Source organism: Aspergillus viridinutans, assembly GCF_018404265.1.
Source record: "Aspergillus viridinutans IFM 47045 DNA, scaffold_1, whole genome shotgun sequence".
Classification (NCBI taxonomy): domain Eukaryota; kingdom Fungi; phylum Ascomycota; class Eurotiomycetes; order Eurotiales; family Aspergillaceae; genus Aspergillus; species Aspergillus viridinutans.
Window position 1 is genome coordinate 736,880 of NW_025091217.1, and position 19,411 is coordinate 756,290.

At 51.0% G+C, this 19,411-nt stretch overlaps 3 protein-coding genes and 1 non-coding gene across 4 annotated transcripts; 1 reads left to right on the forward strand and 3 right to left on the reverse strand.

Annotated features, from left to right (window-relative positions):
• Positions 1–44: 44 nt before the first annotated feature.
• On the reverse strand, positions 45–6,185 carry Aspvir_000171 (putative TFIIIC transcription initiation factor complex subunits Tfc3; the record flags this gene model as incomplete). The annotated part of the gene is made up of 4 exons (XM_043265314.1): positions 45–4,264; positions 4,318–4,762; positions 4,831–5,900; positions 6,119–6,185. The coding sequence occupies 4 exons, from the start codon at positions 6,183–6,185 to the stop codon at positions 45–47; spliced, it is 5,802 nt and encodes a 1,933-aa protein (XP_043121249.1).
• A 337-nt stretch (positions 6,186–6,522) lies between these two features.
• On the reverse strand, positions 6,523–6,633 carry Aspvir_000172. The gene has a single exon. It is a non-coding gene; the product is annotated as a tRNA-Leu (tRNA).
• An 847-nt stretch (positions 6,634–7,480) lies between these two features.
• On the forward strand, positions 7,481–8,805 carry Aspvir_000173 (uncharacterized protein; the record flags this gene model as incomplete). Its single annotated transcript, XM_043265315.1, has 6 exons — positions 7,481–7,661; positions 7,735–7,853; positions 7,910–7,971; positions 8,031–8,056; positions 8,129–8,478; positions 8,539–8,805. 6 exons carry the CDS (start codon positions 7,481–7,483, stop codon positions 8,803–8,805), a joined length of 1,005 nt encoding a protein of 334 aa, XP_043121250.1.
• Positions 8,806–9,748: 943 nt separating this feature from the next.
• On the reverse strand, positions 9,749–18,616 carry Aspvir_000174 (FMP27 family protein; the record flags this gene model as incomplete). The annotated part of the gene is made up of 4 exons (XM_043265316.1): positions 9,749–9,803; positions 9,860–9,957; positions 10,018–13,971; positions 14,024–18,616. 4 exons carry the CDS (start codon positions 18,614–18,616, stop codon positions 9,749–9,751), a joined length of 8,700 nt encoding a protein of 2,899 aa, XP_043121251.1.
• Positions 18,617–19,411: the final 795 nt, after the last annotated feature.

Genomic DNA, 19,411 nt, shown 5'->3' on the forward strand with positions numbered 1-19,411 from the left:
AGTGCTTGTTTGATTAGATATCATTACATCGGAGAGTCAGATAGTCATGCCAACAACATCCACCACCATTCTTGAACTTGCCATCCGGTCGTCTCCTCAACAACTTCTCCATCCTCATTCTCCCTTCGTAAAACCCCCACATCCGCCATCCATCTCAACAAGAGCAGCACCTCCCACGCTCCCATCGATGGTTGCACCATGCCCGCAACCCCCTTGGCACTGATCCCGGGACGCACCGCGATGATCCCCACGACAGCCGCCACGGCGAACTCCCAGAGCACTCTGACAAAGTTGCCATGGATATCGAACCACAGGGGTATCTTCTCAGGGACGAATTCGCCTTCGGTGATGGCGGCACGGGGCGGACACGGCGGGGGCGTGTTGGCGACCTTTTCCCGGATCGGGTTGCCGTATGTATACGACCCCTCGACGGGTTGTACCTGGACCACAAAGCGCAGCTTATCTTTGTCGATTTGTCTGGTTAGGTAGCCGCCGTCCGTGAGTCCGAATTTGTCGCGCGGGGGATCCTTCGGTTTCAGGATGATTCTGCGCTCGGCGGCGAGGTTGATCAGCGCGAGGATGTCGCCGTCTTCCGCGTGGTAGTTGATGGTGAACGAGCCGGTGCTTTGCAGCGCTGGATCCAGAGTCCCGGTTTTGAACCGCGCGGCTCGCCGGAGCTGGGTGACCTCGATGTTCCGCCTGCGGCCTAACATGTGGAGGAAGAACTCGGTGATATCGTAGTTGCGGCCCGGGGTAATGCGCCCTCTGTTGCCCTGCGATACGACCCGCTCCGTCGTCAAGGACTGCAACGCATCGTCGACAAGTCTGCCTCCGAAATTGGCCAGGGCCTGCCGGGCCTCCGCGGGCCGGTATGACTCCTCCGGTGCGACGATGTTGGCTCGGACCCACGTCTTGGCTACTTCCAACCGCGAAAGCTCGGCCTGTCGTGCTGTAGGTTGGGCCGGCTTCTCAGGCAGGGAGGTGGCGAAAGGCACGCCTGCATAGAGAGCACGTCTGCGGTTCACGGTCACTCCATGGGTATTCTGATAGAGTTCATCCAGCGTGACCGGTGGCTCCTCGCGTAGCTCAAACACGCTGTCGAACTGGTCCTTGGTGGCAGGAAGATCCGGCAGCTTCTCAGACTTGGGAATGTCCAGCTCTGCCTGTGCCCAGTCGACGACCCTCTCCCAATCATATCCTTCCAAGTCCTCGTAATTGATCGGCGGCACATGGCCGTTCGCGTACGCTACAATAAACCGCTCCTGAAAGTCGCTCTGCATCTTCGCTACCTGCAGTCGGTTTCTGCTGAGAATGTTCTTCCCCCGCTCTTGGATCATTTTGGGGTCCTGGTTGGGGAAACTCTGACAAACCAGCTGCCAGTCAACGATCTTGCCTTCATAGCCGCCGGCTAGTGCCCGAACGACCACAATCGCAGTCAGAATCCTCTCGGCTATCAGACGTGGCAGATGCTGAAGAGCTCGATTCCGGCGGGCAGCCGGTCGGTTTGGCGGTTTTGCCACAACGACATCTCGAGGACCTTCGGCGGCTAGTTTCTCCAAGCGACGGTTTTGCGGGACGTAGTCGTTGCGCCGTCTACGTGCATCAGCGGAGAACAGCAGATCCAGTGCATCCAGCGAGTCGTCCGAATCTTCAGAGTCAGAGGAAACTTCCGATTCTGAAGGCTCTTCCGATTCCTCCGCCTCTTCTGCCTCCTCTGCCTCTTCTGGCAGAGATTTTTCAGGCTCAAGTAACTCCAAACGGCGAGCTGCTTCTCTGATCTTCCTGACTCTCGGAACGCGCACCCTAGGATAGGCGCTCTGATCAATTTCAATCTGGATATCCCCTTCTATCGGGACTGCCTCTGGGAAATCCTCAAGCGTTTGATGGATAAAAGAAAACTCCTGGCCTTCATCGGCTGGTTTTTCATGTATGAATTCTTCATTTTGGAGCTCCCACCTCAAAATCACGCCGGTTTCACAGAAGAGCTTGCTTGTACGTGGATCCACAGCCCTAGAGAAGTCTACCGGGGGTCGCTTTACCTGGTCCAAGAGGTCATCCAGAGATTTCGGAAATCGGAAGGCGGCTCTTGCACGAGCAACGGCCGCAGCTCGGACCGCTGCAAGCCCGGCCTCTGTCGAGAAGGTGCCCGTACTGGAATGGAACGTCTGCACTGGATTCATGAACATAGCATAAGGTGTCATGAGCGAAATAGGCATCCAGAGTCGTTTCAACCTGCGGGGAGCTCTGGGGGCTTCCTCTTCTACATCTTCTCCAGCGAGACCGTCAGCTGGGGTGCGATGCTTCAGGATGCGTTTTCGTAGCTGACACTTTTCTCGAGTCTTGGAGATGGGCCCCAGATCGCGTTCCAGAGAGTCCCGTGCGGGCCCGCGTTGAAGTTTGGCGAGTCGAACAACTCCAGAGGGACGTCGAATCTCCGTGTCGGCCTGGAGGCGCTGCAGCAGCTGTCGTTGAATGCTCTGTCCCTTTCTCTTCTCCAGAGCCAGGACAGAGGCTGGCTTTTGATGTAAATGCACGGTAATCCCACGCTCGATAGGGAGTTTCGCCATCTTGGGTTCGCTGCTTGGCGTACTCTTTGCACTTTTCGCACTTGACTTGGTCAGTTCGGGATCCACTTCAACGCCGGGTGGGAAGTAGTATCGACCGGTCGTGGTAAGCATCTTATGCTGCAAGTCTTTGATTATTGGATCATCAGGCTGCAATTCAGGCTTGGCGACAATGCTTTTTGTTACCATTACCCCTTTGCTGTCCCTCCCGCTGAATGTGAACTGCCGCAGTTTGCCTGCATCAATCAGGTGTTTTATAGATGTCTTGACTGTTCGCATGTCCGGCTTTTCCTTGTACTTCGTCTTCTTCCATGCAGTTGCAAATGGGTACCATATTTCGGTACCCATGGAGTACGCGCCTCCAACTTTCTCAATAATATCCATGATAATGCTCCTGCGTAAGACCGCCACAGAGCCTAACTTGTCTTGCCTCTTTGTGCGCTGTCGTTGCCCCTCTGGCGTCTGCGATACGTCGCGGCACTCAACGTCTAGTGTCCCGTCAGTGAGCTTCAGGTCGATAGCATTGGCTTCTTGGAGGTTATGAATACTGGCGCTTGCGTCGGCAGTTGCAGCTGGGGCATTCTCATCCACCACTATGTCCTCGTGTGCTGTGACCTCCAATGGCGTGCCGATTGCTTCTGCGTCAACTGGGCGATGTTCCCCATTCTCAACTTTGGTCGGCTCTGATGGAGCAACCTGCTCAGCGACGTTTTCCATCGTGGCTGCCGGAGAAAGGGTTGAGGCAGTCTCTTCACCTCGCAAAGCTTGAGGTTCATATCGGCGCTTTTTGGACGGTGTCTCTAAGTTTTGACGAGGCTGTGAAGGGCCGACTTGCTTTTTTCCTGCAGGTGACGGAGCTTGTGCCATCTCAGAGGCTACTCCTTGCATGCTCTTGTGGACTGCGACAACTTCCCCGGTAGAGATTGGAGACGGTTCCCTTCTCCGTTTGCTGGCCCGAGAAGAGACGTTCTTGACGGTCTCAGTAGAGGGCTCGCCAGTCTTCTGTCTGTCTGACAATGGTTCCTCAGAGCTTAAGACATGAGCCTCAGTAACGTCTTGAGATACCTCGGTGTCTCTAATACGTTGCTGTTTAGACGGTCTTTCATGATTCGGCTCAGCTTCTGTGTCAAGGGGAATCCGACTCCGAAGCTTTCTTTTCGTACCTCTCGAAGGAGTGTCTGGCGTTAAAGAGGTCGTTGCAGGGGTATTGATCGCAATAAATGAGGGAACAGGAGTTGTTTCGACACTTTGGGCGCGGGAAACTTCTTGCATAGTGCTATCAGCTTCATCTTCCGGTTCGCCTTCCTGGGTATCAGTAAACCAAGGCAGTGATGCTAATTTTGGCGACCTGAAAACAGCAAGGCGGGAGATTCTCGGGCGACCTTGTCGTTTCCCCGCTGGTCTGCGTCGTCCGCGAGGCGTGATGTACACGCCAGGTTCTGTACGCTCAAGGAGCAAGACACTGTATTCAGTCCACGTTTCATCCAGCCCCAACGCCTCGAGTTTCTCTTTTTCAGACATCCCTCGGAATCTCTGTTCGTCGCGTTGCGCTTTCTTCAATCGCCTGATAGCCACGGGGTCTTGCTCAGGAATGACATCCGCTTCCAATTCAGACAGACGTTCCTGTTTAGGCTTTACTTTGTTGGGGGTTCCCTTCGGACGTCCGACTCGATTCATACCTGGCGCGCCGAAACGGATTACTGCTCAAGAGTTAACTTCCCTGATTCACTCCTTGCCAGGGGCTAAAACTTACCATAGCTACCATCCTTCAGCCGGAACGGCATAGGATCATTTCCAGTGCAATTGTAATCTGCTGGGTTGACCACCAAGACGCCAGCCAGAAGCGATGCATTGCCATTCTTAATAAGTTCCTTCGTAGGGACAGCCTTTGGCAATCCATTCTCGTCCAGTTCGGGGACAGCATCAACGGGAGGTACAGAAATTTTTTCTGCCTTGGTGTTTCTGGGAATGAATTCAACAGCTTCCCACGATGCCTCTCCGGCATCAACGAGTTTTTGGAAGTTGGCCGTTGAGTAATGGATATAATGCGTGATGGTCTTTTCAAGCGCCGTGTCTCTCACAATGGCTAGATGGCGCAGATGCAGGGGCTGCGACAATTGCCAGCATTCCACTAACCGAGCCAAGGTGTTTTCCAGTGGTCTGCGGAAAAAGCTCCCGAAACCGGCTCGCAGGAGATCCTAAACGATGTCAGCAGAAGCCACTTCGCACATTGAGTGCACATTGAGTTATCCATTTGCACACTCACAAGGTTGGTAATCCCAAAGATTCCCGCTTGGTCGACAAGGTCGAATATCTGATTATGTATATTACGATCCGGAGACCAAGCAGGTATCGTCCGACCGGCCTCCTCCACATTCCCCTCTTGCTTGACCATACCAACAGCTCTGTCAGCCCCGGCAGAGGTGAAATCTTCACTGGCATCAACTGGACCCGCACCGTCTTCCAGCTCTAACCCATCTTCCTGCTCAAGGTCGGTGTAGATAGTTTGACTATATTCATGAAATAGCTCATAGTCCCTCTCTGTTGGCTCGCGAACAAGCATCACACAGGGATGCAGCTTCTTCATATCATCCGCATACTGCGACGTGGCCCTAACGCGCTTGAGCACACCGATACGCTCGAATTTGCGCAAGGCTCGGGAGAGAACTCTCCACCGCCAGGGATCGGCGAACCCGAGAGCACTCTTGAGATCGGTACGGGCGATAATCTTGTACTCCCGGAGGATGGCAAAGAGCTTGTCGGTGAAGTCCTTAAAGTCAATAAGGCGCTCTTCCTGGTCGCCAGCCGTGCCAGCACCAGAGAGGTCGAACTTGGAGAACCTTCGCAGCACGCAGAGACTGGTCCGTACTGACTTGATCTGTATCGCCCGTTTCTCAATGTACCCCTTTTCTTGTAGCACGTCGGTTCGCTTGGGGACAGAACGCTTATCCTGGCCGCTAAGTTTGACTAGATCTGTTTGGAAGATTCCGTTGGATTTATGGGACGCAATGATGGAGAGAAGTGCGAATTCCAAGGGAAGCACTTTGGTCTCATCCGGCTCATGACCAGCCACCGCTAGCCATCTCCTTTCCCTAGAGACGAAAACCCGGACCGCATGTTCAGGGTCCGCTTCACGAGCGAGTCGTTCAGCATCATTCAGGTGCAGATGATTACTCTCTCGGTCTCTCCCGACTGAGACTTCTGGGTGTCTTGTCAACCAAGACCAGACTTTTTCCTGGAATGGGCGATCGACAGTATGACTCCGTGCAGGTGTCTCATGGGCTGCGCTGGAGTAGAATGTGTCGATGAAAGTCAAGATATCCGCAGGAGATGCGCCTATGCATGTTAGTTAGGGTAAGTGTGGTGAATGAGGTAGGATGCGATGATGATGGTAGAGAATAACTACATGATGGGCAGTCTTATTGGATGAATGGCAGACAGACGGCACTAAGGTTTGGTATGCTTAAACTAGTCGGCGCGGATGCAGCAACATGCAGGAATAGTGGCAAAAAACACAAGGACGACGACGCCAGAATGGAAGAAACACAACCCACCTTGGTCGCCACAGAGCGCAATCTCCGCGAGAAGATGATCAATCAGGTCTTGTAAGCTGGGAGCCATGTTGTCTCCATTGTTCTAAGACAGCTGGTAGGGTTACTGGACAAATAAGATATCATAGCATAGAACGGAGAAAATTTCTGCTGTGGTTTGTAAATGGAAGCAGGAGACGAGATTCGAACCGCCGCCGTAGGAGAAAAAAGTTCATGGACAGAAGAAGTGAGAAGAAACTGGATGGGGAGGCGGATACTGTCACGTGATTTGGCTCAAAAATGCAGGCCATCAAATATCCAACCACCAGTATTATTATTACATCACTATTGTGTCTACAACAGGGGACTCTGGAGGGTAAATAGATGACCAGATAATTGCGATGAATAACAAAAAAAGAAAAAGGAAATGACAAGGGTGGGATTCGAACCCACGCCCCTTGCGAGACACGGAAACTGATGAATCAGTTTATAGGTCCAGTTCCTGAACCGTGCTCCTTAGACCACTCGGACACCTTGCCTTTGATGTAGTGAGATTGGTAGAACGTGCTATATGTCAGAAAGACCATTCATTGCATTAATGCTATTTCTGCACTGCATGCATAAATTAATGCCGGGATCGTCAATGATCAGCTGGGTGGGTCCGGAACTTCTCAACCATGATTATATGATATGCTTTGGAGAGTTGCATAGTGTACTCTGTATCTATCCCTAGATTCGGTCCCTGATAGTGATAAACAGGCAATTGTTTAGTGCTCATGGCCTTATGAACAATAGCGATGATTGTCAATTGGTACTGTCATCGAGCACGAAGAACCTACCTAGTAGTGACAGTATGTGTGGCCGCCAGATATTTAAGCCAACAGCATGGCAGCGCTAGGCATACATCACCCACCCCACGAACCCTGTGTCCATGCTAGATCAAGTTATATCATCTAGACTCATTGCCAATGTGCTTCAATGGGCTGACCAAATCTGATGATATTCAAATAACCAAGAAAAATGACAGCGCGTCGACGATTGCGATCAGATGACATCATTCATTGCGAGGCGTGTTACGTCAGGCACCACGCTGCTTGGCGGCCTAAGGAAACCAAGTCCGTCTATCAAAAGAAACCTTAATAAACACACCCGCCAGAAACCATTCAAGCCGTCAGTTCCGAGCGCCTCCGTCTCTGATAATAAAAATAATAATAAAGCTTCAAGTCGCCTCTTTTCCAACTTGACTTGCCACGATCTGTTATTCCGTTGTTCCTCACCATTACTCCCCAGCGCACTCATCAGCGCCTTGCCATGAGTTTCACCGTCTAACCAACTCTATCTCCGAAAAGCATCGCCATCAACAACACAAACCGCCACTCTGGACTGATGGAAGAAGGAACTTCTTCTACCACGGTGCCTCTAGAGCCTCCACCACTCCCTTATTCACTGCATACCAGAAAGAAATCTATCGCCATCTTTTGGGCGATTTTTCTGCTCGATACATTGGCCCAACCTCTGGTGCTCTACTGGGCCCTCTGGTACGCCACGGATTTGTCGCACAATGTGGGTAAGTAATCCGCTCTCGTTGTAGGAGCTATGGACTTGGACAGACTGCTCATATCTCCATAATGGACCAATAGTCTTCTCCATCGTCACTGCGTCCCTCGGGGGTGTCTCCGTCTTCGAGTACTTCTACCGTCTCTATCACTTGATTCGAAAAGATTCCAAGTCTCGACCATTGAACGCAAGGAAATCATGGGTAGGCTAAAAAGAAACACCAATCATGTGATGGCAAGTGCTGATATTGGGCGATAGCTGGATTTCTTCCAGATCAATTTCACGATTGTCTGGTTGATTCTGGCAGTTGAGCTCATCGTGTAAGTAACGCAAGTCTGCGAGCCATCTTCGGAGTGACCATGCTAAACCTTCTGGCCAGTGGTACGGTGCAGCCGGAACCATATGGTATGTTTCCATACTTGAGTTTCATCCATCCAAACGCCCTCTGCATTGCTGATCATCCGCCGAATTGAACAGTACGCCTCGTCGCCATGGTCCTTCCCTCCGTAATGTTCTACTTCGGTGGCGTCTACCTTACCCTCGACATGCTCCGCGTCTGTGGATTCAAAGCCCCCTTCCGAATATCCTCCACACCAAAGGGCTCCGTGATGCCCACAGCCCTCTACGTCCTCATCGAAGATGTTGTCGCCGTCGACGGAGGCGGCGGCCAGATGTACCGCTACGCACTGCGCACGCGATACCTTTCGAGTCCATACTTCCGGCGCATGCTCTTCGAAATGAACATGTTCTGGGCAGGAGGCTCAATCGTCTGTGCTGCTGCCATTACCGCCATAATCTTCACGACCTCAAAGCCCGTCGCCTACACCGTACGTCCCCATTCTCATATCCCGCAAATTAACATAGGACAACCACTAACATTCGAATAGCTGGGCTGGTCCCTCCCCTTCGCTTGGGCCGGCATCTGGACCCTCATCACCATCCCCTGGGTGAAAAGTGATCTTCGTCGCGAAAAGAAAAACTGGAGGGAGAATCGCGGGCAAGGAGACGTGCCAACATACACCGATATAGTCGGTGCCCCGTCGGCCCGGACCCGTCTGGAATCGGTCCAGGACCACCTGCCGAGTTTCTTGCCCTGGGTGCGGGAAAAGCAGTCGTCGCCGACTACTCCGTCTGATGGTCACTCGAACGTGTAATCGTGCTTTCAACATTCTCCTCAATCAACCCAATTTTTAAAACAGGTTAACCAATTTTAACGGTCGTTGTGCTATTATGAATGAATGCATTGGCGTTGGGATGAGCCGTCAATTCAGGGACACGGGAACATCGGACAGCGTCTTGCATTATTCGAACACAAGCAGAAGCTATGGTGAGATGTGTGATGTACATAGATACCCCAGCGGTTGTTTCGGTATGATTTCTTTTCCTTTTTGTATTTCTACAATTGTATCACTACTTTCTAAGCTTCAGTCTCGATGTCTCCCTCAACAATACCACACTGTACTAGTAGTGTCATCACATCTGTCATCACCTCCGCCGAGCCAACTGTAAGAAGCTGCCTTTGAAGAAAACAATGCTATTCCGATTTCCATCTATCCATCTTTGGTATCCAAAAACCAGCAGGGTACTCCCAACAGGGCGCCTCAAGTATGTACTAGAAGTATAACCCACGCCACCAGGAAATGCAACCAACTCGATCTAATCCCTCTCGATCGCCGTATCCTTATACCGAAAAAAGAAGCAACAAGGTAGAGGAATAAGAGAACTGTACAACGCTCAGAGGTAGAACAACACACTCGCCGCAGAGGAATCGATCTTATAAATGTCGGGGAAATTAGAACTTGACAGGGAGAAATGACGGGTACACAGACCCCGATATATCAAAGCTTATCTTGCGGGAGAAGAACAGAAAAATGCATCCGGTATCTGACGCCCAAATACAATCCACTGCGCAGAGATAAACCATGGCACAAGACGCTCAAATGGATTCCGGATATTGAAACGAGGTCGGCAACTAAGAGAGGCTATTGAGGATGAGGGAGAAGGCAGATGGTGAAAGGTGAGAGGGTGGTTAGAATGGAGGATGTCGCACAACTTCATGGCTGGTCTGTTGAGCGAGCTGAACTTTTTGATAGGCCGTTATTTTCGGGATGGCAGCAACTTTCGTCCAAAGCTTCGTATGGTCATTTTGTGACTGCATTAATCAATTAGCGATGAGACCTCCTTGACGCTAAACTGCTTGGTATGTACCTCTCATCGGGCCCATCCCAAATCTTGGTCTCAGCTCTTGCAATGGCTTGGCTCGAGGTGATTGGCCGGTTCGGAGGGTTGACGATCCTACGAGATTGCTATGAGGTCGGTTAGTTTCTAGCTGCTCTCTAAATTCGTACGACATTGTAGAGACGTACCTCCCAGCGAGCATCGACATCCACTTCACTCGCAGAGCGCGAGTCGAATGGTGTGCCTTGATCCTGGACGCTAAGCATACTTGAGCCTAAGGAGTGCGATCGCGCGAGTGGGGAGGTCCCCGAATGAATTGAGCGTTGAGACGTTGACTCCGAATGTTCGCTGTTGGAGTCATAACTCGCTAGGCTCTGGGTTTTGCCCGCCGGGGCATTTGATGCACTGTCCGGGTGCTGAAGGAGCTGAGATGAACTGGCAAGCTCGCGATAGCGTTTCAGTTGTTGCTTTGAAGGTCGATGATGAGAAAATTTGTTGCCAAGTATCGCGGGTGCGTGAGAGATCAGAGCCTTGATGACATCCTTCTTCAGTCGCAGAGCCAAATCCAAGTTGGACCACGTCTTGTTCCGGTATTCTAGAACGGGAAGTCGGAAGACAAAGTCATGGATGTCCTCGAGGTTGTGCTCCCCTTTGCCTTTGTAGCTCATACAAAGTACGACATCGTTCACCTTCACGTGAGCAAGGGACATATAGCTAGATGCGCGAGACATCATCTGCGATAGATCGTCTTGCGCTTCCTTGGATTTACCGCTTTTGTTCGATATCAGGGTAAATTTCTTCCCTTTATCTTCCCCGACGTTGGTGGTCGAGCCATTGGCGAATGACTTATCCGTAGGCTGTCTGGCGAGCATTCGCATGCTCTCAACTGACTTCTTCTTGCTCAATGAGCTAGCACTCGTTGCTGGGCGGTTTGGTTGCGATACTCCCAGACGGTTGCTGTCCTTCTGCTCTTTCTTGTGAATCGCCGTCATGCCAAGACCCTTGAGATTATACGAACTGTGACGCGAACCGGGTCTCTTTTCGTCCGACAGCGAAAGCGTAGGCTGCAATCTGAGCTCAATAGCGCCGGGTCCTTTGGTTCCTGAAAGGTCCTCGGTTGATATGTCGCCTGTGCCTTGCGCGCTTGGAGGCGGAGATGGGCTATCATCGTCTTCCTCCGATTCCGAGCCCTCCAAAGGTTTCATGTTTTTGATCATGAAAGGTGAGAAACCGCCATCGAACCCATTGGAGCCAACATTCGGAAAGATATACTCGAACACCCTTTGGCCAAGCTCGCGCTCCAGCTGTATCTTGAGCGGGAACAGCGACACCTCGAAATCATCGAGAACGGGGATACCGCCAACAGCTTCCAACATGTGCCACTTGACCCTAATCATATATTCGTCGGGTCCGTCCAGGTTCTTGGCCTGGTCAAGATACGGCACGATGATTTGAGGGTAGATGGCGTCCGGGAGAAGGTTCAAGCCGTATATCCGTTCAACTGCCACGATATTGTGATTCGAGCCATCGCTATTGTCCGTGCGATCATATTCGGCGTTCCGTAGCTGGAATTCGACCAAAGGCTGAGATTGGTCCTTCATAAGATGCCATACTACCTCGGATGCAGAAATATTCCATCTCATAATTCCATTTGCTCCAGACGTTGTCGGCTCGATCCGCCTTTGAGATGTCGTGATGGCTTTCATCAAGAAGAACAACTCGTCTTCGCATTGAGCCAGATCCTTTTCCAGCACCAGCCGGTCTTCCCAGCCACGCTTGTCCAGATACTTGGCGTTGATCTGAAAATGCTCTTTGATCTCCTCTAGTTGACGTATGCGGGACTGCAGCTTGAACACCATCTCCGGGGCACCTCTCAAATCGCTGAAATCCGAAGTGAGAAGTATGCGTTCCAGACGTTCATTTCTGACCTTTTCCAAAGGTTCGCTATAGAGCAAAAGATCCAGCACGATGATGTACAATGAGTAATACTCAGCCGAGTCACAAATGGCCCGAAAGTGAGGAAAGTCGACGCTGATATGATCCATCCTGGTCTCTTGACCATCTGGACCGGCGTGTTTGCATTGCCCTTTTCCCACTTCCTCATTGTACTTCAGACGCAGGTTGTTGTATTTGTCGTATCTCAAGCTGGCAGAAGTCTTCTGGATGATTCTTGAGAAGCCAAAAGGATTCAGTTCAAAGTCAAACATGGCCTCGAGCGTTACCCAAGGTGGCCATGCCGATCCCGGAGCGTTGCCATACTTATTACCGGCATAGAACTGCAAGTGATTCATCAGATTCTTCTGAGTTGCGACGAAGAACTGAGCACCATCCATGTCAAGAGAGAAGCGCCGCTGCACCAAACCGCTGACATCATCTGAAACACGTTCTTTGTCCATAATTGAAATCACTTTCAGTTGCATTCCACTCGCTGCCACCAACAAGACTGACTTCTGGTTTTTCTCGCTCTGAAGCTGGATCTGTGGCGCAATCAACCGTAAATAGTAACTATTCTGGGGAGTGAACTCGGGAGCGATATTCTCGCTAGAGCTGTCAGAATCTGGCTGGGTCTGGGTGTTCGAGTTCGAGTCAACGCTTTCCTGTTCCTCAGCACTGACAAAGCGTTTGGTATCGTTCAGAAGTTGTTCGATACGATCCTCCACACTGTCCTCGTCTGTGTCCACATTGGAAGGCCGCCTCGACGAGCCCTTGAACATTTTAGACTGTCTTTGATTGTTTTTGTTTTGTTCTTCGACAATATCGAGAATGAATTTGACGGCTCTGCGGGACATGTAGTACACGAAACCTCGTCTTTGGCTCACTTGATGAATATAGCGCAGCATAATGTTGCGGAGCGAGTTGTTCCACTTCAATTGCATGTTGTGGATCAAGAAGCGGTTGTTGAAGTCGCTAGCGTATTCATCGTTGCGCGACGAATACAAGCCGTCGAGATCCGCTTCCTTGCTATCGTTTGTTGAATCCAAGTCAGCACCAAGTCGGAACGAGCTGTCACTCGCGAAATTTTCAGGCTTCTTATCAATTGGCGTTTTATCTTCGCGTGCAAGTTGCATTTCAAGGCGACGAAGCCCGGTCACAAGGAAGGCACGTCTCCGAGCAAGCGATTCAGCCTGTCTGACAAAGTCCTCATGCTCCTTCTTAAGGTCAGAATGATGGTCGACATCCTTTGCCATACGGAGCTCCTGCTCCCCAATCTGACGATCGAAGTTCCGTATTTGTGCTTCAACAGTTGCGAGGCGATCCCTGATCAGTTCCATTTGTACCCGACGAGGTTCGTTACTCTCGGACATAACGCAATCGTGAGTGGGCTCATGCCCGAATGGGCTGTACCCTGTTTGATCTGGAGTTATATCGCCATGATCGGTCTGGCGAAAGTAGGTGAAACGTGGGGTGAACGCAAGAGGGAGTATATGTGTTTTTGGGTTGGACTCTTGAGGTAGTATCCAATCTAGCTCAACAAAGTCGTCCATATCAATCCAATCAAGGTTTTGGTCTGGGATAGTGAATCGTGATAAATCAACCGAGGGAACTGGCTGCTGGAAAGAAGATATGATATCGTCCCGGTTCTTCCCTAAGTCATCGAGATTCGTTCCTTCAATGCTAACTGAGACGGCTCTGAAATCCGCCGCCTGCAAATCCAATTGGCCTTGGTTGATTCGCATTGCGCTTGTCTTTGTTTGCTTCAGGCGACCCTTTGCTACCGTCTTGATTTGCTCCCGCCGCTGATGGACATCGAGCTTGAGACTGTCCAGACGAACCTTCAGCCCTGTTGCTGTGACCACATCTTCCGCGTAATCCTCACGGTCCTTGTGCTTGTAGATGTGAGCCACAAACAGAGGGGCGAGGAGCAGTTTGTACTTGACAGTAGCGAGATGGCGGTTGAACTTCTTGCTCGTTTTGGTGATACCAGGCCAAAGAGGGCCCTGGCGGACTGGGAGAGACATCACACCCGAGAATAGAGACCACCAGTTGAAGAAGTGCGTGAAAAATCGCGGACTCAAGTGAACAGCGTTGTAGCTTGCTGAGGGCTGAAGATTGTCAACGTCCCAGTTCCTGCTCACAGGGGCAACGACCGAGATGGACAAATGAATGTGGTTGCTCCGGAACCCGCGATAGGCGTCGTAGTCCTGTGATGAAAAAATTAGCCAGAAATCTCTCCGGAGAATGGATTGTACGTGCCTTTCGCTCCTCTGGATCGATAAACTGCGGATTTCGAAGGATCACATCGTAATGCGGTCTGAACTCAAACGACCGCTTGTCCCCGTCTACGTTACGTTCAAAGACCAAGCCAGCAACTAACCGGACGTCGCCCGACAATTTCATCACAACCTTCTTGAAAAGTGTTGCGTTCTTGAAATCGCTTGAAGAAGAACTGCTCTCCAAGTCCTGCGCGGTGGCCTCTTGCACGTATCGAGCCTCGTTGCTGTAGTCTGGGATCGCCAGCACATACTCCCCACTTGTAACACTCATGAATTCCTTCGGATCGTCGCTGGTGTGGATTTCCCATTTAACGTCTTTCCTCCAGCACATGACAAAGCCGCCTCCGAAGCCAGTGACCACATATGGATCCCTAGAGCCTTTAAGGCGCAGGTGAACGTCGCCGTCCTCCTTCCATAGAACTCGTATGCGCGAATGGAAACTTAGTCGAATCTTGTCCCAGAACCCAACTCTTTCAGACGGGTCTATCTCGGTCTTCGTGAAGCCTTCTATGATTTTCATCATGTCCTGAATCACAGGCTGATATGACATACCCCAGGAGATGCTTGTCGGAAGACTAGTATTGATTTCGATGGTAGGGTCGGAGTACGTCTTGACAGGAGACACAGATCGCCACACATCAATTAAAAAGGGAGGACTCGTGGTTCCGTCCGAAAGTTCGGTTAATGGGACGAGTTCTAACTGTACCTTTCTCGACGACCTGTAGTCGCGGTATTCTTCGGCTATAACAAAATCCGTTCGAAGCGACCAACTTGAGAGTCTGGGAGACTGGCCCGGACGTAAGGCAGGTATATGCAACAAGTCCAAGGGGTAGTCTCTCAGGTTGACTCGAGCTTCGCCCATGTTCAGGTGGAAGCTCATTGGAACGATCAAAGCGTATTGTGTGGATAGAGGGATTCCCTTTCCAAGCCTATGGAGAAACGATGGGAACTCTTCAATGGGGAAAGACGGTTTGTCTATGACTAGACTGAGATCAGTTATCAAGGCTGACATGATACCAGGTCTGTTTGGAATGCCCAGAATTTTCTCGGTCACAGTGGCATCATCAGGTGGCTCATCAGCTCCAGAAAAGAGATTCCGAATTTCCTTGATAGAGCTGCCTTGAAACAGAAAAGCAGCGTCAATCTTCTGCTTCCAAGATCGAGCATTGTGTTCTTGAAGACGGAACCAAGCTCTTTCCTCGGAGATTTTGGAATCGGAAGACAGGCAAGCGGAGCCCTCCGTATCATACCGAAATCTCCTCCCCCGTCCACCCTTCGTATCGTGAGCATGGCCGCGAGGCTTCGGATCAGCACTTTTGCTCCTTTTGGTGTCATGGCTTGTCCGTTCGCTGCGAAGGGTCCGATGGCTGGATCTTGTTCTCAACCTGGAGGAGGCCCGTCCTGACTCCCTGATTTTCTGAACCTTGAGCTCAAACGCCTCCTCTCGCGCCAAACGTTGTCGCTGTTCAAGTAGACCTGTCCGATAGATGCAACCTAGTTTCCACTCGAATGCATCATCTTCGAGCTCGAATAATAAAGCTTTACTCCGCAGCGAGATCCGTGGAACCTTCTTTGGCGCTTCTGGATCCCTTGCTGAAATGAATTCTGATGAACGGTTCTTGAAGCGATGATGGAGCTGCTTAAGAGCTTTAGCAGTGCTGACCCAGTTGTCGAAGACACGATGCATGATCATGTGATGAGGAACCCCTATGCGGATAAAGTCGGCCCAGATGTCTATCGACTTCTCGTCGACTAAATTAGAGCCCTGCTTTAGTTTGAACTTACGCAGGTCAACCTTGATGTTATTCATGCTGATAATCCTAGCCCAAACACCCTTGAGCTTGGGAGCTTCCGCATGTAAGCGAATCAGCTGAGCCTTCACGAAGGGAGACGACAGACGGTGAGACCCAGCCGCCAATCCATATATCTGTAGCAACATTGGAGGATCGGCAGGTAGGAATGTTTTGATTTGAACGACTGTAGCTCTAATATCCACCGTAATGAGCTCATTCCTTTTGAGGGGTGGCCGTGGAACAGAGGGCGAGGTTGCAGAACCCCTCGTCTGCCATTCGAACGGTGGCTGGGTTGGTGCTTCTGTAGGGTGTTGAATGAATGCATCCTGAATAACAGACACCGCCACTCCAAGACAGTAATAGCGATAAAGTGAATAATGCAAATAGACACCCTTCAGAACCGAGTTGATATGAAAGATAGGACCAAGTCGGTCACTTTGGGTGCTCAGTGCAACCTCAAATCGGGGAAGTGAGAAGAACGGCTCAGGCTCCAAGTAGTCATCAGATTCAATCACAAAGCCTTCGAAGCCACGGGCGTGGAAAACCAGCCGTCTCCCATCGGCAGCACCATGTTGAATTTGTCTGGGCGGTGATGTTGGAGGAAATCGGAACGGCGATTCGTCACCAATGGTGGAGTGACTTGGGGTGCGTCGCCGTACGAGATTGATGTGAGTCGGTTCGGCTTTTTGGGCTCTGTATTCTGCAGTCCACGACTGCATCTGTAATGAAACTCCCCGGGAAAGCTTTGAGACGGTACTGTCCACTCCAGCGATTTCCAAACTGAGGCCCGTGGCCTCAAACTGAAAATTGAGTAACCATGGCGGAATACGCCTTAGTATGCTCGGTTTCCTTTCTTGGCGTGCCATCGAGGCCCTCCACCTGTTCTGCGTCTGAGCTCGAAATTGCTCGACAACCTGGCGAATGCCGCGATTGACCTCACCATTGACCATGTGGACGGAACATGTGTTCAGTGTCCCCGTAGCGATCACGCACACCTCTGGCGACGCGTTGAGGAGGACCTTGAGTTCCAGGGTCTCTGTGGTCAGCAGATTGTGCTTGACCCCGGTTGGGGTCTGATAGTACAGCTTGTGATCTGCGACCCGATAAACTGACGAGAGAGAATAATGTACTCCACCTTCTGACGAGTGCGAAGAATCTATATCGAGATTTATGGCGGATATGGAGGAGATTAGAAGATTATAGTCATCATCAGAGCCGGCTGATTCTTTAGTTATGGGGAGGACGAGTCGAACGACAGGTTCATGCACGGAAAGCTTAATATTCGCTTTCGGGAGCAGCCGCGAAATCAGTCGATGATTGTCGCGCTTCTTTCCGCGCGGGGAGGATGCTCGAGTCTGAACCAGACCTAGAAGTCGGTCAAGATGATGTGGTTCTAGATCGAGAGAGGGCGAGGTGACAACAAAATTGGCAAAGAGGATATTTGTGTTGCGCTCCTCCGCATTATGGTCATCGAAAGAGCCCACAGTTTTGGAAGGAAGCGTAGTCTTGATTGTTGTGGTAGCCATAGGGATGTATACGATGTTATCCGTCTCGCCCGAGCTATCGTCCAAGCTTACTGACAAAGAGATGGCGGCCAGAAGGGCCTGATGTGCGACGTCGTCCCGCTGAAAATACATGCGATGCGCGGGACTCCTTTGGTCCATGCGATGCAGGTCAACGCCGATTTCATGGGATATGACGTTCAAGTAGACCGATTTCTGCCCGGCAGAAGACGGCTGGACTATGCGAGACAGTCTGAAGAAACTCAAAGCCAGTTGAATTTCTCGAATGCCACGTAGCAGGGAGCTTGCAAATTCTTTCGAATCAGCGACCGTTTGCACAATCACATCGTCACGACTGCCAGGTCTGTCCAACTCCTCGACAAAGTCGGCAAAGGAAATCTCGTCGTCCGTGTCATTGATGACAGGTTCCTTCCTCGACCGCCGAAACTGCTTAATTCGTTGTGAGACGGTTGTCAGTTCATCATATGGAATATGGAGTCTTCCGATTTTCAGTGCAATAGAGGTATCCCTGAGTCCGTCGAGGTTACTATGGAGGAGTCCGTGGATATTGACCTGGACATGATCCAGAAGCTCGGCCGGCTCGCTGCCATCGACCGCGAGTAGGACGTTTCGCACATTCATGATCCATTCGGCTGGGCATAGTTCACCAGACTCATCCTTCTTCCGGCGAAACACCTTTGCCCGGTCCACCATTTTCCGCCTGGTGTCCACCGCCAACGAGAGCGATCCTATCTGGAATTGGCCGGCTTCGAGGAGATTGATAGTTGTATTCACGGCAACGACATCCACCAATTTGAGCCAATGTATCTTTCTGTGAAGCCTCTTGACCTGCTCCTTCATCCGTGTGAGTGTCTTCCACGTCTTGCTCCGCCGAGCACGTGCCGGGCTGCTCTCCCCTCCATCTTGCGAAGTATCCCCCACGTCCGAAGAGCTTTGAGGCTCTGGCACATACGCCTTTGCTGTGTTGCTATTACCCTTTCCCAAAGCTGAAGGGTTCACGGTCACCTTCAATTCCGTCAAGCGAAGACTCAGCCATGTCGGTTGCGCGAAGGACGGAGGATGTAGAGATAATCCCAAGCCACGAAGTTCGATTTGTATCCCTTCTCTCGGAACATAGGCAATGCGGCGGAGGGAGAAATAGCCGATTCGCTGAATAGAAACTCCCGTTGCGATTCGAACGATGGCGAAGATAAGGAACGAGGAAAGGTAGAGGAGGAGGAAACCCACGAGGACGGTCGTCGGACTAAAGAGCGTCATCGCGTCTCGCGACCAGTAGGGAGACCGATCCGTCGAACAAGGCCAGGGGATTGACGGCACAAATCATCGAGATGCTAGCCGATGCTGCAAATAGTTTGAGACAGTTATAATATTAGAAAAAAAGTCGCCGAGCTCAGGCTAGAAATATGTTTGCCTTGAGGAATGACCCGCGATACGAGCAATTCTTCACAAGCGTTCGGAGTCGACGAGGGACAGGTCTCAGTAAGACCAGAATTGCGCACTGGTCTGCAAAGTGTCCGAAGAAAGCCTCGACAGTGATAAGCCAGGCATGCTTCGCACAAAATTGAACAGAATCAGAATGTGATGGATGTTGAGTAATGGTAGGGGGGAATCATAAGGTGATAGATAGAACCGGAGCGGCTGAATCATAGATCCACCGATCTGTCAAACTATCCCAAGAATAATAATGTCAGCAACAAGAGGGGACAAGAATCTGGAAGCGGAAAGCCCGCCCACTTGGTCAGAGCTAACTAACTAACTACGGAATACGGAGTATTTGGCTCTGTGGCGGATCGGTTGTCTCGGCATGATTGCTTGGGGTCAACTGGCGAACTCTGCCAGGCTCGGAACTATTAGCCAGAATACTACCTCTCTAATATGGGCCGCAGAAGATAGACTACCATCTCAGGAAACGACTAGAGCACGTCATACAACGTTGAATGTGCATCGGCTTTTCCCTGCTTCGGCAATGAGTTGATCAACCCTAGTTACTCTAAAGGATCCTTATTGACCTACATATCATAGAGCTTTGGACTTGCATAATGAACACATACA